The sequence below is a fragment of the Canis lupus genome, chromosome 26 (genome assembly GCF_011100685.1).
Source record: "Canis lupus familiaris isolate Mischka breed German Shepherd chromosome 26, alternate assembly UU_Cfam_GSD_1.0, whole genome shotgun sequence".
NCBI classification, from domain to species: Eukaryota; Metazoa; Chordata; class Mammalia; order Carnivora; family Canidae; genus Canis; species Canis lupus.
The window spans coordinates 24830983-24856878 of record NC_049247.1 but is presented as its reverse complement, the minus strand read 5'-3'; the positions used below and the strand labels follow the sequence as shown (position 1 = coordinate 24856878).

General features: G+C 38.8%; 1 protein-coding gene across 9 annotated transcripts in view; it reads right to left on the bottom strand.

Moving 5' to 3' along the window:
- SFI1 (SFI1 centrin binding protein) overlaps positions 1–25896 on the bottom strand; it is a 99250-nt gene that overhangs the window by 55469 nt on the left and 17885 nt on the right. For 6 of the 9 annotated variants that reach the window (XR_005379401.1, XR_005379402.1, XM_038575700.1 and 3 more), the window contains 5 exons: positions 22939–23112; positions 20750–20821; positions 16482–16571; positions 12628–12738; positions 8161–8255 (listed from right to left, as the gene is read on the bottom strand). Coding sequence is in view for 7 of the 9 variants with exons in the window: in XM_038575700.1 (XP_038431628.1) it covers positions 8161–8255; positions 12628–12738; positions 16482–16571; positions 20750–20821; positions 22939–23112 (542 nt within the window). In the remaining 2 variants the exon portion in view is untranslated. The remainder of the gene's footprint in view (positions 1–8160; positions 8256–12627; positions 12739–16481; positions 16572–20749; positions 20822–22938; positions 23113–25896) is intronic. The other 3 variants (XM_038575702.1, XM_038575704.1, XM_038575705.1) reach the window with 3 other exon arrangements.

The following is a 25896-nucleotide window of genomic DNA, read 5'->3' as shown; positions in this document are numbered from 1 at the left end:
GACTCTGCTATCTCGTGACCCTGAGATCACAACCTGAACCAAGAGTCAGACACTTAACCAACTGTGCCACCCAGGTGCCTCCAAAAACAACTAATTTTATCTGAAGAATTCAAGTGACTTTTCGTTCTATTTCATAATATAGCTATATTTATTATAACTGCAAGTAATATAAGATAGCAGAATGTGCATTTCTCAAATATGGAATATTCACAAGATAAATGTTCTGAAACAAACAAAAATAAATCTGAACCAACAGAACTGAAATCACACTAAGTCTGTTTTTTCATTATAATGGGGTAAACTAGAAAATCAGTAAGGATATTTTGAACTATTTCTATAAATATAGAAAGGTATTAGAAAGTCCCCAATATGGGACTAAACACACTTCTAGATAATCTGTGGGTCAAAAAGGAAGTCTTAACGGAAATTAGAAAACATTTCCTACTGAATGAAAACAGAATTGCAAATATTAAAATCTGTGGGGTGCAGTTAAACTCATGCTTAAAGATAACTAACTTTATTACAGTAAATGCTTGTGTTGAAATAAAGGAAAGGCCTCAAATCAATAATCTCAGTTTGCATCTTAAGAAACTAAAAAGGAAAAAGCAAATTAAAACCAAACCTTGCAGAAGTGAGATAATGTAAAAACAGGAACAGAAATCAAGGAACTTGAAAACAGAAAAACAACAGAAAATGAATACAAAGGCTCGTTATTTGAAAAGGTGGATAAAACTGATAAAGCTCTAACCACACTTACCAAACATAAAAGGCTAAAAATAAATGATCAATATTAGAAATGAAAAAGGAGCTATCACTACATTCCCTGCAGACATTAACATTATAATAACGGAATACTTCAAATGATTCTATACCAGAAATTCAACAACATATTTAAAATGGACCAATTCCTTGAAAAACAAATTACCAAACCCATTCAAGAAGGAACAGGTAACCTAAATAGTCTAACATCTACTCAAAAACTTGAATTCAAAGTTCAAACCTCTCTAACAAAGAAAACTTCAGGCTCAGAAGAGTTTACTGAAGAATTTTACCAAATATTTCAGGAAGAAATAATACAAATTTTACAAATCCCTTTTAGAAAATAGAAGACAATAAAATAATCCCCAACTCATTCTATGAAGTCAGTATTATCCCGAACCAAAACCAAAGACATTTATAACAAAAGAAAAGTACAGGCCTATATCCTCATGAACACAGATGTAAAAATCCTCAACAAAAAAATTTAGCAAATTGAACCTAGCAATATATAAAGAATGGCATCAACATGAGGAATGTAAGGCTGGTTCAAAATTTGAAAATTGCTGCTTCACCATAGTAATGCACTAAAAATGAAAAGCGGTGAATTACCTCACTAGATACAAAAAATCATTTGACAAAATTTAATGCATCTTATTGATAAAAATGCTCAGAAAACTAGGAAGAGAATTTCCTTAACCAACAAAGGACATCTACAAAAAACCTACAGCTAACATCATATTTTATGATTAAACACTGGATGTTTTTCCCTTAAGTTCAGGAACAAGGTGGGGATGTTCACTGGGATCACTCCTATTCCATTATTTTCCTGGACGCTCTGCCAGTGCAATAAAAATAATTTGGAAAGGAAGACATAAAACTGTCTCTGTTTACATACGACTTAACTATCTGCTTAGAAAATCCCATGGAATTTACAACAAAACCTCCTATAACTAATAAACTTAGCAAGGTTGCAGAATCCATATGTAAAACCACAGAACTTTTAGAAAAAAACAGGAGAAAAAAAAAAAGAAGAAGAAAACAGGAGAAAATCTTCGCGACTTCGAAGTAGGTGGAATTCCTAGACATAGTATCAAAAACAGGATCCATAAGACAAAAAAATTAATAAATTAGACTTTATAAAAATTAAAAAATTTTGCTCTGTAAAGACAAGAGAATGAAAAGACAAAAAGAGAGAGAGAGGGGATCCCTGGGTGGCGCAGTGGTTTGGCGCCTGCCTTTGGCCCAGGGCCCGATCCTGAAGACCCGGGATCGAATCCCACGTCGGGCTCCTGGTGCATGGAGCCTGCTTCTCCCTCTGCCTGTGTCTCTGCCTCTCTCTCTCTCTCTGTGTGACTATCATAAATAAATAAAAATTAAAAAAAAAAAAAAGAGAGAGAGAGAGAGAGAATGAAAAAGACAAGCCATATCCTGGGAGAAAAGTATTAGCCAATTATGCTTCTCACAAAAGACTTGTAATAACCAGAATATATTTTTAACATAACTCAACAAGAAGAGGGGGCACCTGGGTGGCTCAGTGGTTGAGTCTTTGGCTCAGGTCGTGACCTGGGGTCCTGGGATCCAGTCCCGCATCAGGCTCCCTGCAGGGAGCCTACTTCTCCCTCTGCCTATGTCTCTGCCTCTCTCTCTCTCTCTGTCTCTCATGAATAAATAAATAAAATCTTTAAAAAAAGGGTATCCCTGGGTGGCTCAGCGGTTTAGCACCTGCCTTTGGCCCAGGGCGTGATCCTGGAGTCCCAGGATCGAGTCTCACATCAGGCTCCTGGCATGGAGCCTGCTTTTCCCTCTGTCAGTGTCTCTGCCTCTCTCTCTCTCTCTCTCTCTATGTCTATCATGAATAAATAAATAAAAATCTTAAAAAAAAGATCTTAAAAAAAAAATCCTCAACAAGAACACAATCAATTTAAAAGGACAAAAGATCGTGAATAGACTCTTCACCAAAAAGAGAAATAATAAGTAACCATAGAAAAAGATATTCAAAATCATTAATCATTACATAAATACAAATTAAAACCTTAATGAAATAGCATGCACCTATCTGTATAGTCAAAATTTTATTTTTTTAATATTTTATTTATTTATTTGACAGAGAGAGAGCACACAGGAGAGCAAGCCCATGCACACAAGCAGGGAAGTGGGAGAGGGAGAAGCAGACCCCCTGCTGAGCAGAGAGCCTGATGCTGGTGCTGGGCTGGATCCCAGAACCCTGGAATCATGACCCAGGTCAAAGGCAGATGCTTAACTGACTAAGCCACCCAGGTACTCCATTAAAATTTTATTTTAAATGGCAATAACAAGTGCTGATAAGATGCAAAACAAGTAGAATTCTCATAAACTGCTGGTAAGAATGCAAAATGGTACAGCCACTTTGAGAAAGTTTGCAATTTCTTATAAAGTTAAATATACACCTACTGTAAGATCCCAGCAATCCTACACCTAATCATACTAGATAATTATGCCTAATCTACCCAAGAAAAGTATTCACATGGAAAACTATACACAAAGGTTTATGATTTATTATTTATAACTGTTTTCTAAAACTGGAAACAACTCAGATGTTCTTCAATTAGTGAATGGCAAATAAACTTTCATGCATTTCTGCTATGGAGTATACAGGATATTACTCAGCAATATAAAGGAATGAACTACCGATACATGCAATAACTTGGATGAATCTCAAATGCATTATGCTAAAGAAGGCAGTGTCAAAATGCTACCTACTGTATGCTTCCCTTTATATTGCATTCTAGAAAAGCAAAGTCAATGGTGACAAAGAACTGATCAGTGGTTGCTAGGAATCTGGTATAGAGGGAAGGCGCTATAGAGGGTTAGCACAAGGGAGTCTATCAGGAGTGATGGAACTTTCTGTTTCTTGATTGTGGTGGTGGTTACACAACTACACATTCCTCAAAATTCAAAGAACTATACACTAAGGGACTCAGTTACCTTTGTGCACAGGTTAAGTGTCTGCCTTTAGCTCAGGGCGTGGTCCCAGAATCTCAGGATGGAGTCCCATCAAGCTCCCCTCAAGGAGCCTGCTTCTCCCTCTGCCTATGTCTCTGCCTGTCTCTCTGTGTCTCTCATGAATAAATAAAAATCTTAAAAAAAAAAAAAAACACTATACACCAAAAAGAGTGACATTTTGTGTAAATTATAAAGGAAACAACAAAACATAAGCAACTTGCCAGCTAAATACTGAAAAAATGCATCCAGTGCTATAACTAAGAGGCCTCAGAAACTGCTTCTTACATTTTGGGCAAACAGACAAGGGAAGTAAAAACTCACAGTGCTGGGGGACAGAAGAAAACAATACATGGGGAAGAGGATATTTAAAATGTGAGGAACTGCAGGGACAAACATGGAAAGATATGGAAGTGCACATTCAGTGTGGCAAGGGTATAGAGTGTAGGGTGTATGGAAGGGACAGAAGAGAATAGGTGAATACCTTGTATGCTATCCGAAGGAGTGTTGACTTTATTAGCAAAGAGGAGCCAAACGAATCTTTATGTGCAGGAGTGACACGATCCTATGTCTTACCACTAGTATAGCCATGTGGATAAGGAGAAGGGGGAGAAAATAAATGCAGGGAGATGAAAGAAGAGGAACTTACAAAACTTTGGGGGAAAGATAAGAATTAGTTGGGCAGTGACAAAGAAAGGATGAGTGCAGGCAGGCCAGGTGGCTCAGCAGTTTAGCGCCACCTTCAGCCCAGGGCATGATCCTGGAGACCTGGAATCAAGTCCCACGTCGGGCTCCATGCATGGAGCCTGCTTCTCCCTCTGCCTGTGTCTCTGCCTCTATTTCTCTCATGAATAAATAAATGAAATCTTAAAAAAAAAAAAAGAAAGGATGAATGCAAGTGACACATCAGAGAGCCATATTATAAACAGAGATAACTGAATAATGTGAGGCATGAGAAATGGATAGGCCATGTCTCAGTAAGGTTTCTCAGTCAGCTAGGAAAAATAGGAGAAAAAGCAGGTCTAAATATGAGGCATCTGACAAGCTGTATTTATAACTGGCTGAGTTTGAGATGCCTGCAGGACATGCATGTGAAATGAGTATGAGGCAGCTGCTAATACAGGCTGCGTGATCATTTGGAAACTTGGTGCTATTTTCTCTTAGACTCCCAACATGGGTTTCTGGACTCAACTCACAGAGGAACCAAATACTGACCAGGGCTAAACTGGCCACTAGATCACTAAGGAACAACCTGGACAATGATGACCAGAAGTGAGTCCTGCAACTTGACTCTTGACAGATAGAGAGACAACAGCTCTGGGTGCTATGGGAGGGCAAGAATAGCTGGTTCAGAGAACTCATGCTTAAATGAGTTGTGGGTGCCTAAACCATGCCATATGGAGAAAACTATAAATATATGACTGTATAGTTCTTGTGCAGAGATAAACATTTTGCATAATAGGAAAGGGGATCAGAAAAATGTTCCCTTTGACCTGGAGTTATTTTCTCTCTCTGTAATGTAATGTCTTCCCCAAGAGCTTCTGAAAAAGTAAATGTGGACTCTCAGTGAACTAGGAAAAAGAGAGGGGTCTTCCTCAACTTGATAAAGAATATCTACCAAAAGTCTGTATCATGCTTAATGGTGAGAAACTCAAAATTTTCCTACTAACATCAGGTACAAAAAAGAAATGACCCCTTCAACTACTCCTTTTCTTCTCTTAAAAGATTTATTTTTACTTATTTGAGAGAGAGAGAGAGAGTGCGAGCACAAGCCGGGGGGCAGGAGGAGCAGCAGATGGAAAGGGAGAGAAAAATCTAAGCAGACTCCATGCTGAGCACAGAACCTAACACAGGGCTCAATCTCACAACCAACCCGGAGATCAGATCTGAGCCAAAACCAAAAGTTGGACACCTAATGGACTGCACCACCCAGGCACCCTCAATTACTCCTTTTCAACATCATACTAGAAGTTCTAGCTAATGCAACAAGACAAGAAAAAGCAATAAAAGGTATAAAGATTGGGAAGAAAGAAGTAAAACTGTCTTTGTGCACAGGTGACACACCTGTCTGGGCAAAGAACCCAAAAGAATTGACAAAACAAAAAAATTCATAGAACTAATAAACAATCCAGAGCAAAGTTGAGAGCTGCAAAGCTAATACACAAAAGTTCATTGCTTTCCTATATAATAGCAATGAACAAATGGAATTTGGAATTGAAAGCACAATGCCATTTACATTAGCCACCCCCAAAAATGAAATTCTCATGTATAAATCTAACAAAATATATAAAATGTCAATATGAGGAAAACTGTAAAACTCTGATAACAAAATCAAAGAACTGAATAAATGGAGGGATATTCCATTTTCATGGATAGGAAGACCCAATATTATTAAGATGTAACTCTTCCCAACTCGATCTCTAGATTCAATGCAATCCTAAACAAAATCCCAGCAAATTATTTTGTGGATATCAACAAACTGATTCTAAAGTTTATACAGAGAGACTAAAGACATAGTATAGCCAACATAATATTAAAGAAGAACAAGATTGAAGGAATGACTTCAAGACTTACTAAAAAACTACAGACATCAAAATAAAATGATACTGGTGAAAAGAACTGACAAATAGATCAATGGAACAGAAGAGAGAGCCCAGAAACAGACCCATGTAATATAGCCAATTTCTCTTTGACAAAGGAGCAGGGGTAAATGCAATGAAGCAAAAACAGTCTTTTCAACAAATAGTGCAGGAACAACTGGATTTAGGCATGCAAAAAAAAAAAAAAAATCTAGATACAGATCTTACATTCTTCATAAAAATTAACTCAAAATGGACTATTGACCTAAATGTAAAACATAAAACTATAAAACTTCTAGACAATAACATAGGAGAAAACTCAGATGACTTTGGGTATGACATAACAACAAAAACATGATCCATTAAAGAAAAATGTGATGGGCTGGACTTTATTAAAATGAAAAAACTTTTGCTTTGCAAAAGACAATATAAAAGAGAATGAGAAGACAAGCCACAGACTGGGAGAAAATATGTGCAAAAGACACATTTGATAAAAAAAAAAATTATTATCCAAAATATAAAAAGAACTCTTAAAACTCAACAAAAAAAATCCAATTTTAAAAATGGGCAAAAGACACCTTAGCAAAAATATTCAGATGGCAAGTAAGTATATGAAAAGATGCTCCATGTCATATGCTATCAAAGAATACATATTAAACAAGATACCACTACATACCTATTAGAATGGCCAAAATCCAGAACACTGACAACACCAAATGCTGGTGAGCATGTGGAACAGACATTCTCATTCATTGCTAGTGGGAATGCAAAATAGCATAGCCACTCTGGAAGACAGTTTGGCAGTTTCTCACAGAACTAAACATATTCTTACCATATGATCCAGCAACTGCAATCCTTGGTATTTATCCAAAGTTCCTGAAAACTTATGTCCATACAAAAACTTGCACATGGAAATTTACAGCAGTTTTAATCATAACTGCCAAAAATTGGAAGCAACCAAGATGTCCTTCTTCAAAATGGATAAACTGTGGTACATCCAGACAATGGAATATTTATTCAGCACTAAAAAGAGCTATCAAACAACAAAAGATATGGAGGAAACTTTTTTTTTTTGATATGGAGGAAACTTAAGTGCACATTACTAAGTAAAAGAAGCCAAACTGAAATGGCTATATACCATATGATTTCAACTATATGACACTCTGGAAAAGGCAAAACTATGAAGACAGTAAAAAGTTGTTGGGGGTGGAGTGGATAGGGGCCCAGGTGGTGCAGTCAGTTGAATGTCTGACTCTTGGTTTCGGCTCAGGTCATGCTCTCAGGGTCATGGGACTGAGCCTTGCATCGGGCTCTATGCTCTGTGTGGAGCCTGCTTGAAATTCTCTCTCCCTCTTCCTTTGTCCCTCCCATTTGTGTACACTTGTGCTGTCTCTAAAATCAATCAATAATCAATCAATCTTTACCCCAAAAAAAGTTGCTGGGAGGAGGAGATGAGCTAAATAGGTAGAGCACAGAATATTTTTAGTGCACTTAAAACACTCTGTATGATACCATAATGATGGATAAATGTCCACAGAAGGTACAACACTAAAAGTGAACCCTAGTGTAAACTATGGATTTTGAGAGATTCTGATGTGTCGATGTGGGTTCACTGTAACAGATGTGAGTGATGCTGATAGTGGGAGAGAATATGCATGGGGGGGGGGGAAGAGGTATATATGGGTAATCAGTGTCTTTTCCCCTCAATTTTGTGCTATGAACTAAAATTGCTCTCAAAAAGTTAAGTCTTCATAAAAGAAAATCAAATAAATGAAGGCATTTTCTTTAGACATGTACTCCCTTTTCTTTTCTTTTTTTTTTTTTTTGTACTTCCTTTTCTTACCATGATTCTCAGCTCTAATGTACTTGTTCCTCATCTCCTGCTGCTGATACACATAGGTCCTCCAAGTCTGGAACATCAGGTTGTACAAGTAATATCTGAGGAAGGAAAAAAATGACATTTCTTTCTTTACTTATTTTCTAAAGTTTATTTATTTATAATATCTACACCCAACATGGGACTTGAACTCACAACCCTGAGATGATGAGTCCCATGCTCCACAGACTGAGCCAGCCAGGTGCGCCAAATGGCATTTCTTTAAACAAAAAAACTCCTTTTTTTTTTTTTTGACAAGATTTTATTTATTTATTCATGAGAGACACAGAGAGAGAGGCAGAGACACAGGGAGAGGGAGAAGCAGGCTCCATGCAGGGAGCCAGATGCGGGACTCGATCCTGGGACTCTAGGATCACGCCCTGGGCCAAAGGCAGGCGCTAAACCACTGAGCCACTCAGGGATCCCCTAAACTAAAAAACTCCTAATTCAATATACCTAGTCCATTCTGTACTCAGAAATTAACATGGATGCTTCTGATACAAAAAAGCCATATCTATATCTGAAGCTAAAATTCTATTTCCCATAGTCACAGTGAAACCTACTCTCCTTGATGGAGAGTTATTCTCACCTTACAGTATCACTGAGGAAAAATAGCTTGAATTATCTGATAATAACTTCACCTTCAGCATTCACAAAGCTGTGACAGTCATATCTTTATCATCTTAATTATCCATATTATGTAAAACATCACCTCTCCTCTATGCAAAACATAGTCAATGACACTTTTCCTTTGTCTTTTCCTTGTATTGAGAAGGAAACACATTAAGATTGTCAGTCCCTCCATATTTTCTCTATCCCATTTCCTAAGACTTGATTTCATGCTCTACCGGCTTACTAGAATGATTAAACATTGTCTTCATTTTATCTGAAATACCCATAAATCAGAAACCCTGATCCAAAGAACCTAAATAAAGAAGTGATTATGGGGTGCCTGGGTGGCTCAGTTGGTTAAGACAGTCCATTCTGTACTCAGAAATTAACATGGATGCTTCTGATACAAAAAAGCCATATCTATACAGTCGTCTTTGGGTCAGGTCACAATCCCAGGGTCCTGGAATTGAGCCCCATGTCAGGCTCTCTACTCAGTGGGGAGCCTGCTTCTCCCCTTCCCTCTGCTTCTTGCACCCCTGCCTGTGCTCTATCAAATAAATAAAAAAAATATTTTTTAAAAAAGTGATTATGAGAGTAAGTACTATTTTTAAAAGATACAATGTCTAAGATACATTAATTTTATTTTATAAAAGATATAAAATGTGTACTTCATATAATTCCAATTTTTACTTTTACCTCTACTTATCTTTGCAAATACTAATGTTAAGTTTTAGTTTTTTTCTACTTCTATTTTCTTAATGTCCCATATTGTGCATATATTTTCTCTTATAATCAAAAAAATTTAACTTATTATTTAAAAAAAGGAATACTCAATCTTAAGAAACAAAGAATACTCTCAGGATTAGAAATTATATAGAAGTGGTAGTCAGTGAGAAAATCCTATTAAACTATTAAAATGTTATTAAAATTATTAAGATAATACTACCAAAATCCATCTATAGACTCAATATAAGCCCCATCAAGTTTCCAATGGCATTTTCTACAGAAGTAGAACAATCCTAAAACTTTCACGGACCCACAAAAGACCCTAAATATCCAAAGCAATTCTAAGAAAGAACAAAGCCAGAGGTATCATATTTCCTTTTTTTTTTTTTTAAGATTTTATTTATTTATTCATGAGAGAGAGAGAGGCAGGCAGAGACATAGGCAGAGGGAGAAGCAGGCTCCATGCAGGGAGCCCAATGTGGGACTCGATCCAGGGACCATGGGATCACGTCCTGAGCCGAAGGCAGATGCTCAACCGCTGAGACACCCAGGTGTCCCGAGGTATCATATTTCCTGATTTAAAGTTATACTGTAGGGCAGCCCTGGTGTCCCAGCGGGTTAGCGCCACCTTCAGCCTGGGGTGTGATCCTGGAGACCCGGGATCGAGTCCCATGTCAGGCTCCCTGCATGGAGCCTGCTTCTCCCTCGGCCTCTCTCTCTCTCTCTCTGTCATGAATAAATAAATAAAATCTTTAAAAAAAAATAAAGTTATACTGTAAAGCTATAGTAATCAAAACAGAATGGTACTGGCATAAAAGCAGGCCAATGGAACGGAATAAGCCCAAGAAATAAACCCAAGTATATATGGTCAACTAATACTTGACAAAGGCGCCAAGACTACTCAATGGAGAAATGACAATCTCTTTGATAAATAGTGCTGGGAAAATTCAATATTCACATATAAAAGAATGATACTAGCTCCCTATCTTTTTTTTTATTGGAGTTCAATTTGCCAACATATAGCATAACACCCAGTGCTCATCCCACCAAGTGCCCCTCTCAGTGCCCATCACCAAGTCACCCTAACCTCCCGCCCCCTTCCACTACCCCTGTTCATTTCCCAGAGTTAGGTGTCTCTCATGTTTTGTCACCCTCACTGATATTTTCACTCCTTTCCCTTTATTCCCTTTCACTAATTTTTATATTCCCCAAATGAATGAGACTATATAATGTTTGTCCTTTTCTGATGGACTTATTTCACTCACTAGCTTCCTATCTTAAACCATTCACAAGATGTACCTTGCAATAGATTAAAGACTTACATATACATGAAACCATGAAACTCCTAAAAGAAAATACCAGAAAAGAGCTCCTTCACATAGGTCTTAGCAATATTTTTTTTGATATGACACCTAAAGCAAAAGCAATGAAATAAAACATAAACAAGACTATATCAAACCAAAAAAAACTTATGCACAGCAAAAGAAACAATCAACAAAATGAAAAAGAAAACCTATGGAATGGGAAAAATATTTGCAGACCATATATTTGATAAAGGGTTAATATCCAAAATATATTAAAAACACATACAACTCAATAGCAATCCTCCCCAATAGTCCAAATAAAAAATAGGCAAAGAATCTGAATAGATATTTTTCCAAATAAGATACATGAAAGGCCAACAGGTTCATCAAAAGATGCTCAACCTCATTATGTCATTAGGGAAATACAAATCAAAATCACAATGAGCTATCATCACACACATCTCACACAATGACCATCAGAAAGAAGAGATAACAAATGCTGGTGTCAAAGTGGAGAAAAGGGATTCTTGTGCACTCTTGGTGGGACTGTCAATTGCCATAGCCACTAGGGAAAACAGTATGGAGGATCCACAAAAAATTAAAAATAGAACTACCACTTGATCCAGCAATTTCACTTCTGGGAATATATCCAATGGAAATGAAAAGACTAACTCAAAAAGATATCTGCACCACCATGTGCACAGCAGCATTATTTATAATAGCCAAGACACAGAAACAATCTTAAGTGTCCATGGATGAGTGAACAGATAAAGTTATTGTGTGTGTGTGTGTGTGTGTGTGTGTGTGTATAAAATGGAATAAAAAGTAATTTTGCCAAGTGTGACAACATGGACAAACATTGAGGGCATTATGCTGTGTAAGTCAGACAAAGACAAGTACTATAAGATCTCACTTATATGTGGATCTAAAAGCAAACACAATAAACTCATAGAAAAAGATCAGATTTGTGGTTACCTGAGGGAGCCATGGGAAGGTAGGAGGAGAGGGAATTGGAGGAAAGTGGTCAAAAGGTACAAACTTCTAATTATAAAATAGGTAAGTACTGGAGATGAAATGTACAACATGACGACTATAGTTACCATCGCTGTATGAAATATATGGAAGTTGTTAAGAGAATAAATCCTGGGATCCCTGGGTGGCGCAGCGGTTTGGCGCCTGCCTTTGGCCCAGGGTGCGAACCTGGAGACCTGGGATCGAATCCCATGTCGGGCTCCCGGTGCATGGAGCCTGCTTCTCCCTCTGCCTGTGTCTCTGCCTCTCTCTCTCTCTCTATCATAAATAAAAATTTTAAAAAAAGAGAGAATAAATCCTAAGACTTTCCATTATAACTTAAAAAAGCTTTTTTTTTTAAAGTAAGAGAGAGAACACATGAGTGGGGGAGGGGCAGAGGGAGAGGGATAGACTCCCTGTTGAGTGGGGAGCACAATGCCAGCCGGATCCGCTACCCTGAGATCATGACATCAGCTGAAGTCAGACACTCAACTAACTGTGCACCCAGGCACCCCAGCTTTTTTCTCTTTATGTCAGTTCTTTTTATTAAATCTGTATGAGATGATGGATAACTAAATTTATTGTGATAATCATTTCACAATATATGTAAATCAAACCTTTATGCTGTACACCTGAAACTCATTCAGTGATGTATGTCAACTATATCTCAATAAAATCTCTGGACAAAAAACTTTCCCCCTTCTGACCAGAAACATGCCAACAAATAACTATTTGATCATGTGTAGCAGTAAAATTAAAGTAATAGAACATGAAACCTGACCTGTAGTGACAGTCGGCTCGAACACAGAGTTTCCACTCTCGCTGGAAAACCCACCACTCTTCTTTCCATTCTTCAAAGACTTTCCGTAGTATTCTTTGCTTATAGTAAAATCTTTGGCAAAGAACAAAATTCAGAGAGATCCATGATGATGTGGGAACGGATATTTATTCCCCAATTAGTTTCATACTGCCAATACTTTTCTCATAGAAAAGTGTGGCTCATTCTCTGACAACACCAGAATAAAAGAAGTTATTTTCCAGATCAAAATCTTAGAACTACTTAAACTAGAAACAAAGCTAAAAAATATTATACTACAGATTTCTACCAATTAAAGAGGTTAAAGTAGAATAAAAATCTGACTTTTCAAATACCATAAATGAGTTGAAAATTATTCTCAAGGTTTTTTTTCCTTCATCAGACTAAAACATTTTTGATTAGTAAAAAGCGGTAGTAGCTATACACATTTACATATACAGGAGATTAAAAGTTATAAGCAAATACCTAATGGTATTCTTAGTACTTACAGGAACAAAGTATAGCAGTTTAACTGAAATCTGGCCAGAGAAGTTATGAAAACAGCAAAATATAGGTAGAAGAAATAAAGAGGAGGCTAAAGGCAATAAGAAAGAGAAAAAGAGAGCAATGGCAGATTGTGTGGATGCTAACAGGTGCTATCAAGGTGACAGATAATTTGAACTCTGTTGCCTGCCCCTCACTTTGAATTTCTTTTCATGGTTCTGCAGGTTACTAACATGTCCTTCCTCCTTACCACTCGTGGTAAGGAGACTACCTAGCAAAAATAAACATAGGGAAATTCACTTCACTATTGTTCATAATAAAAAAAAGAGAGGGGATCCCTGGGTGGCGCAGCGGTTTGGCGCCTGCCTTTGGCCCAGGGCGCGATCCTGGAGACCCGGGATCGAATCCCACATTGGGCTCCCGGTGCATGGAGCCTGCTTCTCCCTCTGCCTGTGTCTCTGCGCCTCTCTCTCTCTCTGTGACTATCATAAATAAATAAAAATTTAAAAAAAAATTTTTTTTAAATAAATAAATAAAAAATAAAAAAATAAATAGAGAGAGAGAGAGAGAAAATTACAACAAATGTCCCTCAACGGGAGATAGGTTAAATTCAATCAATGTTGCCGAGTCATTGTTAATGAAGTAGACCTAAGGATACTGAAATGGAGAGATGTTCCAGAGAAGTTGTTAGGTGAAAAGATAAAGCTACCTCATAGTATGTATGACACCATTTTTTAAAATTAATTCTTTTTGTACTTCCAGGACCCATATGTTGGAATCAATATAATACATACCAAATTTTAAAAAATACATACCAAATTAACATATATTTATATATAATATATACATACATATTTGTATACATAGATAAAAATCATATATATGGATATATGCATGCACTGTGTGTACATCTACAAATCATATTATACATATTGCCTGAAAAGGTTTCTAGTATACCAAACTATTAACAGTGGTTATCATTCAGGGAGAGATTGTAGGAGACTGGTGTTTCCTATTACACGTATCTATAGTTTGAAAAATTTTTAAACAACTTTGTTCATGATTTTTAAAATTTTAATGGAAAAGAATCACTTCCATTCACACAGGTACTTCCTTCTACCATCTACCACTATCCATTTACCTCCTTCTCTTCCCCCAACCCCATTAAAATAACATCTATATTACATTTTTTAAAGATTTTATTTATTTATTCATGAGAAACACACTGAGAGAGGCAGAGACACAGGCAGAGGGAGAAGCAGGCTCCATGCAGGGAGCCCAATGTGGGACTCGATCCCGGGTCTCCAGGATCACACCCTAGGCTGAAGGTGGCACTAAACTGCTGGGCCACCAGGGCTGCCCAACATCTATTATTTCAAAAGGTGTAAGCCCACAAAGACAGAATAGGAGCAATGACAATAGACAAGAGATACCAACAAATTTTAGGTGACAGAGAACAGACAGGCAAGTGGTGTCTGAATCAGCGTATCAGAGAAAGCAGAGGAACAGCTAAGTGTCCTGTGCTTAGGGAATCAAGGAACAATCAGCTGGTGTCACAGACCCCAGAAAGGCAGAGAACAGGAGGCATAAGGAATGAGGGAGCCTTGGGTGGAGATAAAAGCACAGGATTGTTTGCAAGCTTAGGCATAAATGGTTAGGCCCCTAGGTACTGTTGTTCACCCAAGCAGAGACTCCGGTGTCTCTCTGGAGAGGCTGAACAGAGAGGCACTGGATGGACTGCAGAAAACGAGGAAGAGCTCTGGAGAAGGTCTTAAGCAGAGTCCACATATTCTACGAGGCCCACATTCCCTCTCCTGTGCCTACAACCAAGCTTAGGGCACCACTACCCACCTCCAAGGGGCCAAACTTGCAATGAATGAATAAATAAATTTTATTTTATTATCTCGTGATTTTATTTATTCATTCACAAGAGACACACAGAGAGAGGCAAACACATAGGCAGAGGGAGGAGAAGCAGGCGCTTCACTGGGAGCCTGATATAGGACTCGATCCCTGGACCTCGGGATCATGACCTGAGCTGAAGGCAGACACTCAACCGCTGAACCAACCCAGGCGTCCCTGGGATGCTATTTTTTAAATAAAGGAATATGCAGAGAACAAAAAGGATGTGTTGGAAATTTAAAATAGGACAGAAGAAATTAAAAAAAAGAAGATTCATAGATAGGTAAAAACAAAAAGGCAAGGACTATGGCTTTTATGCAATCTCAGCCAGAGGGAAGCTACCTGCCATCTGAGCAGAGGAGTGACATGACTTGATCTACTCCAAATACCTGTCGGGAATAGACTGAGGCAGAAGACTGAAAGGTTGCTAGGGTCATTCAGGGGAGACATGATGATGAGTTGGACCAGGGTGTTAGTAACTGGAAGTACTGAAGAGAGGTGAAGTCTGAATACATTTTGAAAGCTCAGTCAGCACAATTTTGGTATTTGACATTGTAAATTGGGATGTGAGAGAAAAAGAAATGTCAAAGGTGACTCCCATGTTTCTGACTCGAGTTCCTGGAAATATTGGAGTTCCCTTTCACTGGGAGGGAGAAAGCTTGGTAGAGAGGTTTGTGGGGATGATTTCGATTTTGGCTTTGAACACATTAAGTTGTGACATCTATGAGAAACACAGTGGAGTTGTCACATATGTAGCAGTCTGGACAAGGGAGAGGTCTGGGCAGGGTGTATATATTTGGGAATCATTCTGAGAGTTGATGAGATCATCACAGTTGTGAGGTACACAGAAGCAATGCAAAGATGTAGCGCAGGATATTTAGATGAGGAGGAATCGACAAAAGAGAGAAGGAGCAGTCAAAGAGGTAGAAGGCAAGCTATGGGAGGATGGTGTAACCTGGAAGCTGGAAGAAGAGAGGGCTTATGGGAGAAGGGAATAACGACTGTCTCGTGCTTCCTGGTAGGCCTAGTAAGAAGTTTCCAAATTTATCACTGGTTTGGACAAATGTAGTGACCTTAACAAAAACAATTTGGTGGAGGGATAGAATCTAAAGTCTAGTGGGATGGATTTAAGAGAGACTGTAAGACATGTTGGAGACACAGAATATTGTCAGGGGAGTTGATATAAAGGGAAGCAAAGAGATGGAGTGCTAGCTGCAGGAAGACATAAGGTTGAAGAGATTTTTTTTAAAATTTCAGGATAAGAGAAATAAGGGTATCATATGCTGGTGCAAACGATCCAGTAAAGAGTGAAAAACTGATGCAGAAAAGAGAAAAAAAAATTGGTAGGGTAATGGCCTTGAGGAGTCATGAAGGAAACATGGTACAAAAGTCGAAGATTTTGCCACAGTTGAGAGCAAGGACAGTTCACCTGCCTCATGGTGGGAAAGCAGGTTGCATGGTGATAGATGTTGGCAGTGGGTGGATGTGATGGAGGGAACTCAGGAGGGTCTCTTCTGTCGTTTCTATCAAGAAAATAGGAAGCAAGGCCATTAGCTGAGGAAGAAATCTTGATGAATTAAATACTGTAAATGGACATGACTGTTTTACCTACTTCCCAAGTTAACCAAAAAATTTTGTTCCAATCTCTTCAGGAAAATAAGTAACTATCTCATATTTAAGACTATCTTATATATGGACATATACTGCATTATTTTGCCCTACTAGTTTGATAGTCATTTTGGTTCAGTTTATTAATGACAAAACAATGGCAGTTTATAAAAGTTAAAACAATCTCTAAGAACATAAAGACATTATTCTGCATTCTCTGGTATGATATAATTCTCCTCTAATATTCCAAAAAGTGAGTAGTAAATAACATGAAAAATACCAAAACAAAAAAGCAAACATCAATATGTCCAATTTTCCCCAAAGTAACAAACAACCCACTTGATTTAAAAAGAGATTACAACATAAAACAACAAAAAACTGCCCTATCCTAAATTTCTAAGTCAACACAGTATCAAAATTCTAATTCTGGTAGATGCCTAGAGAAAAAGCAGTATTTTTATTCTCTCATTTTACAATTTGAGAAACTAAGGCCCAGAGCCATAATTATCCCCAGATCAAACAATTAGCTAGGGTCTGGGCTAGGGCCAAAACTCAGGTCTCCCAAATTCCAATGTAGTATTCTTTCCTCCAGACCCTGCTGCCACTGAAGAGCAAAGAAAGTAAAGAGTATAAAGCGGTTATTTTAAAGCAGACATTAGTCACTGGCTAACCCAACACCCACTGTGAAGCCTCTGCCTCCTCACAGGTATTCCCTGCAGAGAATAGAAAGGTTTCTCTCCCAGACTGCTCTGTAGCAGAAGGTAGCCAGTAACACAGCTCTGGACAATGAGGCAGAAGCAGAATGCAGCTGATTGCTTCCAGGAAAGTGTTTTTCTGAGTAAGAAAGATCTGACACCATCCTTCCTTACTCCTTCCTGTGTAAAACAGAATAGTCATTTTGTAACTATGCCGCGTCATCTCTGAGGATCAAGGGCCAATATGTTAAATTGATGAACTAAGAAAGGTAATAAAATTGAGTCTTTGATGGCTTCACTGAGCAGCTAAACCAACACCAACCTCCAGACTGCTTATGAGAAAAAGCAAATCCCAATTTGTTAAAGCCACTGTCAGGCTTTCTCTTAGAGTCAGATGCATTTCTAACTAATATAATCAGCATTTTCCAGCTACTCAGAATATAAATGGGTATTACTTAAACAGACATTTCTAGTTAAATATGGGTCAAGTATTAAGTAAAATTAAGTAGGAAAAGAATTTGGGGAAGAGAGTAGAGGGAACAACATAGTTTTTCTAGTCTCTGAATGCCCATAAAATACAGCAAACAGGTAGCAAAATAAAAAATTCATGTATCAATCACAACAAAACCAGGTGACAAGGTATCCCCAGAATCCAAAATGCAAGCAGGCCAAGACAAACCATCCATAGTCAAAAGACCTGCAAGGTATTACATTTCTACAGGAGGAAGGAAGAGCAATGAGAGTGGCATCTAACGCTACCTCAAATGAGAATGAGAAAACCTCGAAACAGTCATTGCAAAGTGCAAGAGGCCCCATCTGAGACTAGCTGCTGAACCTGAGAGGAGCTTTCTCCTCTCTGTTACCAAGGCTCATGTGAACATAACTGAAATAGTTGGAGCATTCCAGCCCCTGTAGTCCCAGAACCAACATACATGCCAGGTTCTCTTTTAGGACAGAGCTTCATAAATGAGGAAAAACTGTTGGAAGTAAAATAGAAATTGAGCAGGAGAGGGACAAAAGAGACAAGAATAGAGGATCAGACCAAATGTTTTAGGGAAACAGAACCAGATATTCCATAGAGCAAGCTGCCATATTTTTTTAACCCTACAAATGAAACTGAAATGGGAATCTGTGAAATAGGAAAGTTAACTGATCTTGACTCACTTTAAAAAGTTCAGAAAGATCAATTCCACATAAAAATGAGCAACAAAGGGATCCCTGGGTGGTGCAGCAGTTTGGCGCCTGCCTTTGGCCCAGGGCGTGATCCTGGAGACCCAGGATTGAGTCCCACGTCGGGCTCCTGGTGCATGGAGCCTGCTTCTCCCTCTGCCTGTGTCTCTGCCTCTCTCTCTGTGTGACTATCATAAATAAATAAAAATTAAAAAAAAAAAAAGATCAACAAAGAATTTGAGGTCATATCCTTTACAAAGTTATTGTATGAGAAAGGAAAGGGAGAATAATATGCCTATGGACAAAGAAAGTAAGCCAGAAAGATGTATTCACAAAACAAAGCAAAAAATACAAAACTCTGTAACCTATTATCTCAGAATGAGCTAAAAGACTCTAAGAAAATAAGTCAACACTTAGGCATATCATATTAAAACTCTGAAAAATAAGATAATGAATCTTCAAAACAGCAATAATTAGACTAACAACTTAGAAATGGAATCCAAGAGACAATGAAATATCTTCAAAATATTTGGGGGTAAAAACTGGCAACCCAGTTTTCTCTATACAGGGAAATATCTTTCAAAAATGAAAGTGAAATAAAACATTTTTAGACAAAACCTGAGAGAATTTATCACAAGCAAATATATTTTAAAGCAAATGATCAGGGATGTCCCAATGACAGAAGGAAAATAATCACAGATGGAAACCTGGAAATGCAGGGAGAACAAGAAGAGGAAGGGTAAATATGTGAATAAGTCTAAATGAATGTTAACTATATAAAACAAGAATAATGTTTTGCAAATTTTATTTTATATATATTTTTAGATTTCTTTATCTAAGAGAGGATGTGTATATGAGCAGGGGGAGGGGCAGATGGAGAGGGAGAGAATCACCAGCAGACTCCCCACTGAGCATGGAACCTGACTTGGGGCTCAATCCCACAACTCTGAGATCATGAGGTGAGCCAAAATCAAGAGTTGGGTGCTCAACCAACTAAGCCATCTGGGTGCCCTGCTGATTTTAAAATATAAACCGAATTAAATATCTTACAATAAGGGCATATAAGGGAGGATGGGACAGAATTAAAGTGTTCTAAGGACCTTGCCTTCTTTGGGAAGAGGACAAAAGGGCCAATTAATATTAGACTGATAAATTAAAGATATATATATATAATATTCTTTAGGGTATATGTTAAAATACATATCTTTCAGTAAAAAGAACAGGAGTATAAAACTTCTAAGCTAACGTGGGGGTGGACAGTGATAAATAAAAGACTCAACTGAATGAAAAAAAAAAAAAAACCCAGCTTTATTTAAAGGCACTGAAAAGCTGCCAAGAAAGTGAAAAAGGACAGGGCCAAGGCCCAGGAGAAGAAGGAGAAGCAGAGGTGAACTATGACTAACACCTGCAGCTGGGATGGATTGCTATCACACTGGGAGCCTCTCTTATAAAGACACACAAAGGAGATGGGAACAGCCTGGCCCCCCATGTGGTATATTCAGAGAAAAGATTTCAGAGGACACCCACAGGCCAAATTTGCTTAAATGACTTTGAATGAAAAGATTTGGATGATTTGGATGATGTTCCAGATTAGGAAAGCCACGATGTCAGAAAAGTGAAACAAGAAAGGTTGTAATAAGGGAAGAGTAGAGGGGTTAAGAACCCACAACACTGCCATTAAAAAAAAAAAAAAAAAAAAAGCTTACATTTCAATAGCTGCCAATTCCTCCTCTAAAATAGACCCTACCATTCCTCCAACCCCACTACCTCATGCATGTGTCCCTGAGCCTGCTGGCTCCCCTTGCAATATACTCTCTATGCTGCAGCTGAAGAACTTTTAGCCAAACTCCGCAGCAAGGGGCAGTGGCTCAAACACAGTGAAGCTGTGGCCCAGGGACATTCTCTCAACTACAATTTCATGCCCCTTGCCAGCACCAACTTTCCCCCCAGGTTCTGCCCTAGATCAAATCAATGTGACAAGTCTCAACAGTGCCCTGAAAGAGATTATTTACTTTTGGGCAAATACTTTTTTTCAGAGATGGTCTTAGCTATCCTGGTTTACTTATGATTCCTTCATACACTCATTCGGTCAAACTAATGTGTGTTAGTACCATTATATCATATGCCTGCTAGAGGCTGGGTAGGAGGAGAAGGTTACACGTGGGCTTAATACAAAACAAAAACCTAGAATGAACTCAGAAAAGTTTGGTGGTGTGAGCTAATACTACCTGGCTTTAGAGGGAAATACTCTTCCAAAAGTCATTCGAATCCACAAATATAAGAACTTTCTGGCCACGCATCTGAAAGAAGGGAAGAAAGGATATATACACATTTTATAACTCCATTTGACTTGGGTCAACAATTTTCTGAACAGTATAGGGAAACTAAGGTCCCAGGGCGAGAGATGCTAGCATGAGTCACAAGGTGAATTACAGCTAATCTTGAATCAAATAGAGCATAAGATGGGACAGATTTATAAAGCCAAGATCAAGCAGATGATTTTTATTATTTTTTTTTAAGTAATCTCTATCCCCATTGTGGGGCTCCAACTCACAACCCCGAGAAAAGAGTCACATGCTTTACTGACTGAGCCAGCCAGGTACCCCCAAGTTGATTATTTTTGAAAAATACTTTGAATATGAAGTCTTTTGTCAGTGAAGACTTCAGAGTTGAGGGAAAGGAAGTACATGATAATGCTTTTATTCACATTATTCTTACTGCCTAAAACACCTAGCAAATGCCCACTTACCCATCCATCAAGGCTCATCTTTAATGCCTGCTCCCATGTGAAGCCTTCTTGGACCTTCCCCAACCCAAACACAGTGAGTAGCTTTGTATCCTCAACACTCTTGTTGTAATATAATGTTATGACACCAAGCCTCAGCAATAGGCTCACAGGGGACCCGTTGTTCACTCTGTACTGTGAGCCCCTGAGAACGGGGACCATGTCTTATAGTATCCCAAGTACCCAGCACAGTGCCTGGTACACACACAAAAAAGGTGGCTTGTCCTGGCCAGTTCAAGGTCTGTCTTTTCCAGGTTCAGCTTGGAACATTCTTCTTCCTCATGCCCTTTATCTGGCTTATTCTTACATTATCCTTTAAGACTCAACTTAAACCCCACTTCCTCCAGAAGTTCCTCTGGCTACACTAATGGGGCTGTTCTAGCTATGTGAGCCTGCAGTACGACATCCTCTTGTCTTAAAGCATTTATCATGCTTTCTTGGTGTGACTTAACAGTCTGTCAAGCCAACATGATTTTAAGTTTTCATGAGGTCATGGACGAAGAATGTCTTATTCACCTTGTATGCTCAAGCACTGAGCACACCACCTGACCAAGTAAGCACTTGATAATTTTTTGTGTAGTTTTATGGTTTTATTAACACAAATATGATATGCACATAAGCTGACTATTCATTTTCTTTGCTGCACAGTCTGGCATTAGGACTGGTGACTCTGATGGCCTACCGGGCTGCTCTTTCGACATGGCTTTGCAGTTCTTAGAGGAGATATTGTGAGCAATCTCTGCATAGTGGATTTGTTGTACATCTGCAGGACTTCAAGCTCCTTGACCCTGTGAATTAGGAACTTCCAGAAACCTCTGGGCAGCATGTGTTTTTTCTTCTTGTTGCTCCCACAACCTATGTTGGGTATCAAGATCTGGCCCTTGAGGGGCGTCTGGGTGGCTCAGTCAGTTAAGCATCTGCCTTCGGTTCAGGTCATGATCCTGGGGTCCTGGGATCAAGCCCCACATCAGGATCCCTGCTCAGTGGGGAGCCTGCTTCTTATCCTTCTACTGCTGCCCCTGCTTGTACCCTCTCTCTCATTCTCTCTCAAATAAATAAAATCTTTTGAAGAAAAAAAAAAAGATCTGGCTCTTGAATCTTATGCACACCCTACTGTCAATGCGTCTGGATTTCTGCCAGTTGTGCTTAATTTTGACACACCGGTCTTACTGGTGGCAGATAAATTTCTTGGTCCTCTTTGTAATGATCTTGGGCTTCACCAGAGGTCAGAGGCAGGCTATGATGACAACCAAGTATGGTATGGCTACCACCTCCAAAGGAGGCTCTAAGGAAGAGAAGGCCTGATACATTTTTGTTGAATGAATAAATAAATGCCTTTGATGGACGTAATCAAGAGTATTGGGAAATGATAATTTTTCTCGAATTATGTTTGGACTTTTTCTGGAAGACTCTTTATAGCTTATACATGTGGGCACAACTAAAGAATGTAAATGAAAACAGAATGATAGATTATAAGTCTGCAGATTCCTAAATCTCCTTTTCTTCTGAACATTCTGCCATCAAAGTCTCTGACTAATTGACAAAGGACAATAAGAATCATCCCCTCATTTTAACCAAGAAGGGAGAACAATGGAAAAGCCACTGCAGGCAGATGACAACTTATAAGCTCACCTGATACGCAATTCTCGTAACCGGTTCTTTCGGGTCCAACCATGCGAGGCATGACACTGCACTGGATGACTGGCACTAGGTATCTCACTCCGGATCCCCAAGAGGGTAGAAGACTTCTGGTTGGCCAATATCTTTGGAGGATAAGGTTTCTTAACTGCACCACCCCTAAAAGACCTTAAATTTGAGGAGCAATTGGGAAAGGGAGAGAATCAAATTATCTCTGCATTAAAATATCTTTTAACACGGGTGAAATTAAACAAATAAGGACACCTGGGTGGCTCAGCGGTTTAGTGCCTCCTTCGGCCCAGGGCCTGATCCTGGAGACCCAGGATCGAGTCCCACGTCGGGCTCCCTGCATGGGGCCTGCTTCTCCCTCTGCCTATGTCTCTGCCTCTCTCTCTGTGTATGTGTTTCTCATGAATAAATAAATACAATCTTAAAAAAAATAAGCCCAAGGACTCAGACTAATAATAACTATGCTTCAAAAAAAAAAAAAAAAAAAAAACAAGTATGCTTCAAGGACAATAAGCAGCTCAATCTCTGATAGAAATACCTACCATTCACAATGGTGTGTCAACCATACCCAAAACTACTCCCCCCCAGTGATGATTAGATAGGACTCAAAGGACTCAGCATATACTCGTACTCGCAGCTAAAATTTATTATAGCAAGAGGACCCAAACCAAAATCCGTAAAGAGAAAAGGGGCATGGGGCAAAGGCTGCTGGAAATTAGGTGCATATTTCCAAGAGTCTTCTCCCAGGGGAGTCACATAGGGTATCCTTAATTCTCCCAGCATTGAATTATGTGAACACATGTGAAGTGTTGTCTATCAGGGAAACTTATTAGAGACTCAGGGGGGCAAAGTTCTCACTGGGAGCTGGTCCGACAGGCATCCTCTGCCTATCACACACCAAAATTTTAGATTCCTAGAATGAAGCAGGTGCTCAGTATAAACCACATTGTTTGTACAAACAGCTCAGGCACAGTTAACTACTCTTATGAGGCAGGGAATGATGAGAACCTTCCCGAAGTTTAAGTTTCTAGACACCAGTCAAGAGCCAACTTTGCAAGCAGGACTTTCTAAGGAAAACAGTCTCAGGCCTGCAATGTTAATTCTTTTTTGCATGAATGGAAAACAAACATAATGGAGAAGATAAAAAAAGGAAAGTTAGTTCTTTAAAAACAGATAAAATTAACAGTCAATGAAACTGATCAAGGAGAGAGAGTAAAGGCCGAAAACCAATATTAGGGGGGAAAAGGGAAACACATCATTAGAGATCCTAAGAAGATGCTGTAAACATGATAAAAATAAATTTGAAGATACAAGTAAAATGGATAAACAGCTAGAAAAGCAAATTTATCAAAACTACACAAGTATAAAATAACCATTAGCAAAAATAAACAGTAATAAAAACCTTCCTGCAACAAAATCTCCAGGCCTAGATGGTCTTGCTGTCAAGATCTACCAAAGTGCAAGGAAAAATTCATGCCAATCTCACATAAACTAGTTTAAGAACTCTTTTTTATGGGATCCCTGGGTGGCTCAGCGGTTTTGCGCCTGCCTTTGGCCCGGAGTGCAATCCTGGAGTCCCGGGATCGAGTCCCACGTTGTGCTCCCGGTATGGAACCTGCTTCTCCCTCTGCCTGTGTCTCTGCCTCTCTCTATGTCTATCATGAATAAATAAATAAAATCTTTTAAATTTTTTTTATTTTTAAATTATTATTATTATTGGAGAAAGAGAGAAAGAGAACAGGGGAGGGGCAGAGAGACTCTCAAGCAGGCTCCATGTACAGCACGGAGCCTGACATGAGACTTGATCTCACAACCCTGAGATCATGAGCTGAGCCAAAATTAAGAGTCACTCAACCAACTAAACCACCCAGGCGCCCCCTCAGAATTCTTTTTGAAAAAAAGAACACTACCCACCCCGATCTAGATAAAACCAGGTAATTTGGGGAAACTGGCCATACCTTATTTTTTTTTTTTTTTAGATTTTATTCATTTATTCATGAGAAACAGAGAGAGAGAGAGAGAGAGAGGCAGAGACACCGGCAGAGGGAGAAGCAGGCTCCGTGCAGGAAGCCCAACGTGGGACTCGATCCCAGGTCTCCAGGATCCCCCTGGACTGAAGGTGGCACTAAACCGCTGAGCCACCCGGGGCTGCCCTGGCCATAACCTTAGTACAAAACCTAACAAGGACATTTTAAGAAGGGAAAATTTACATCAATATCACTAATGAATACATATATAAAAATCTAAACAAAATATTAGCTAACTCAAGTCAGCAACATAGAAAAAGGACAGTATGATAGAGGTTTACTTAATTCCAGGAAAAGGGAAGATTAACATTAGAAATATCAGTCATTAAGAAAATCATATAATCATTTCAATAGATACAAAAAAAAAAGACAGATTAAAAACTATTCAATACCCATTCATGACAAAAAGGTCTTGAACTAGAAAGAGAAACCTGATAAGGGATACCTAAGAAAAACTTATTCAGAGACCATACTTAAGGTTCTCCGTTTGAGATTTTTTTTTTTTTTAAGATTTATTTATTTGACAGAAAGAGAGTGTGCTCAAGTAGGGGAAGTGGCAGAGAAGAGGGAGAAGAGGGACTCCATCCCAGGACCCTGGGACCATGACTTGAGCCAAAGGAAGACACTTAAGTGACTGAGCCACCCAGGTGCCCCCCTTTGAGATTATGAACAGGACGACTTCTATACAACATTTTACTAGAGATCCTGGCTCGCAGAGTAAAGCAAAAAAGAGAAATTAGGGGCACCGGGGTGGTTCAGTTGTTAAGTGCCTGCCTTCCGTTCAGGTCATAATCCCAGAGTCCCAGGATTTTGCCCCACATAGGGCTCCTTGCTCAGCAGGGAGTCTACTTTTCCCTCTGACCCTCCCCTCTCTTGTGTTATCTCTCTCTTGCACTCTCTCTCTCAAATAAATAAA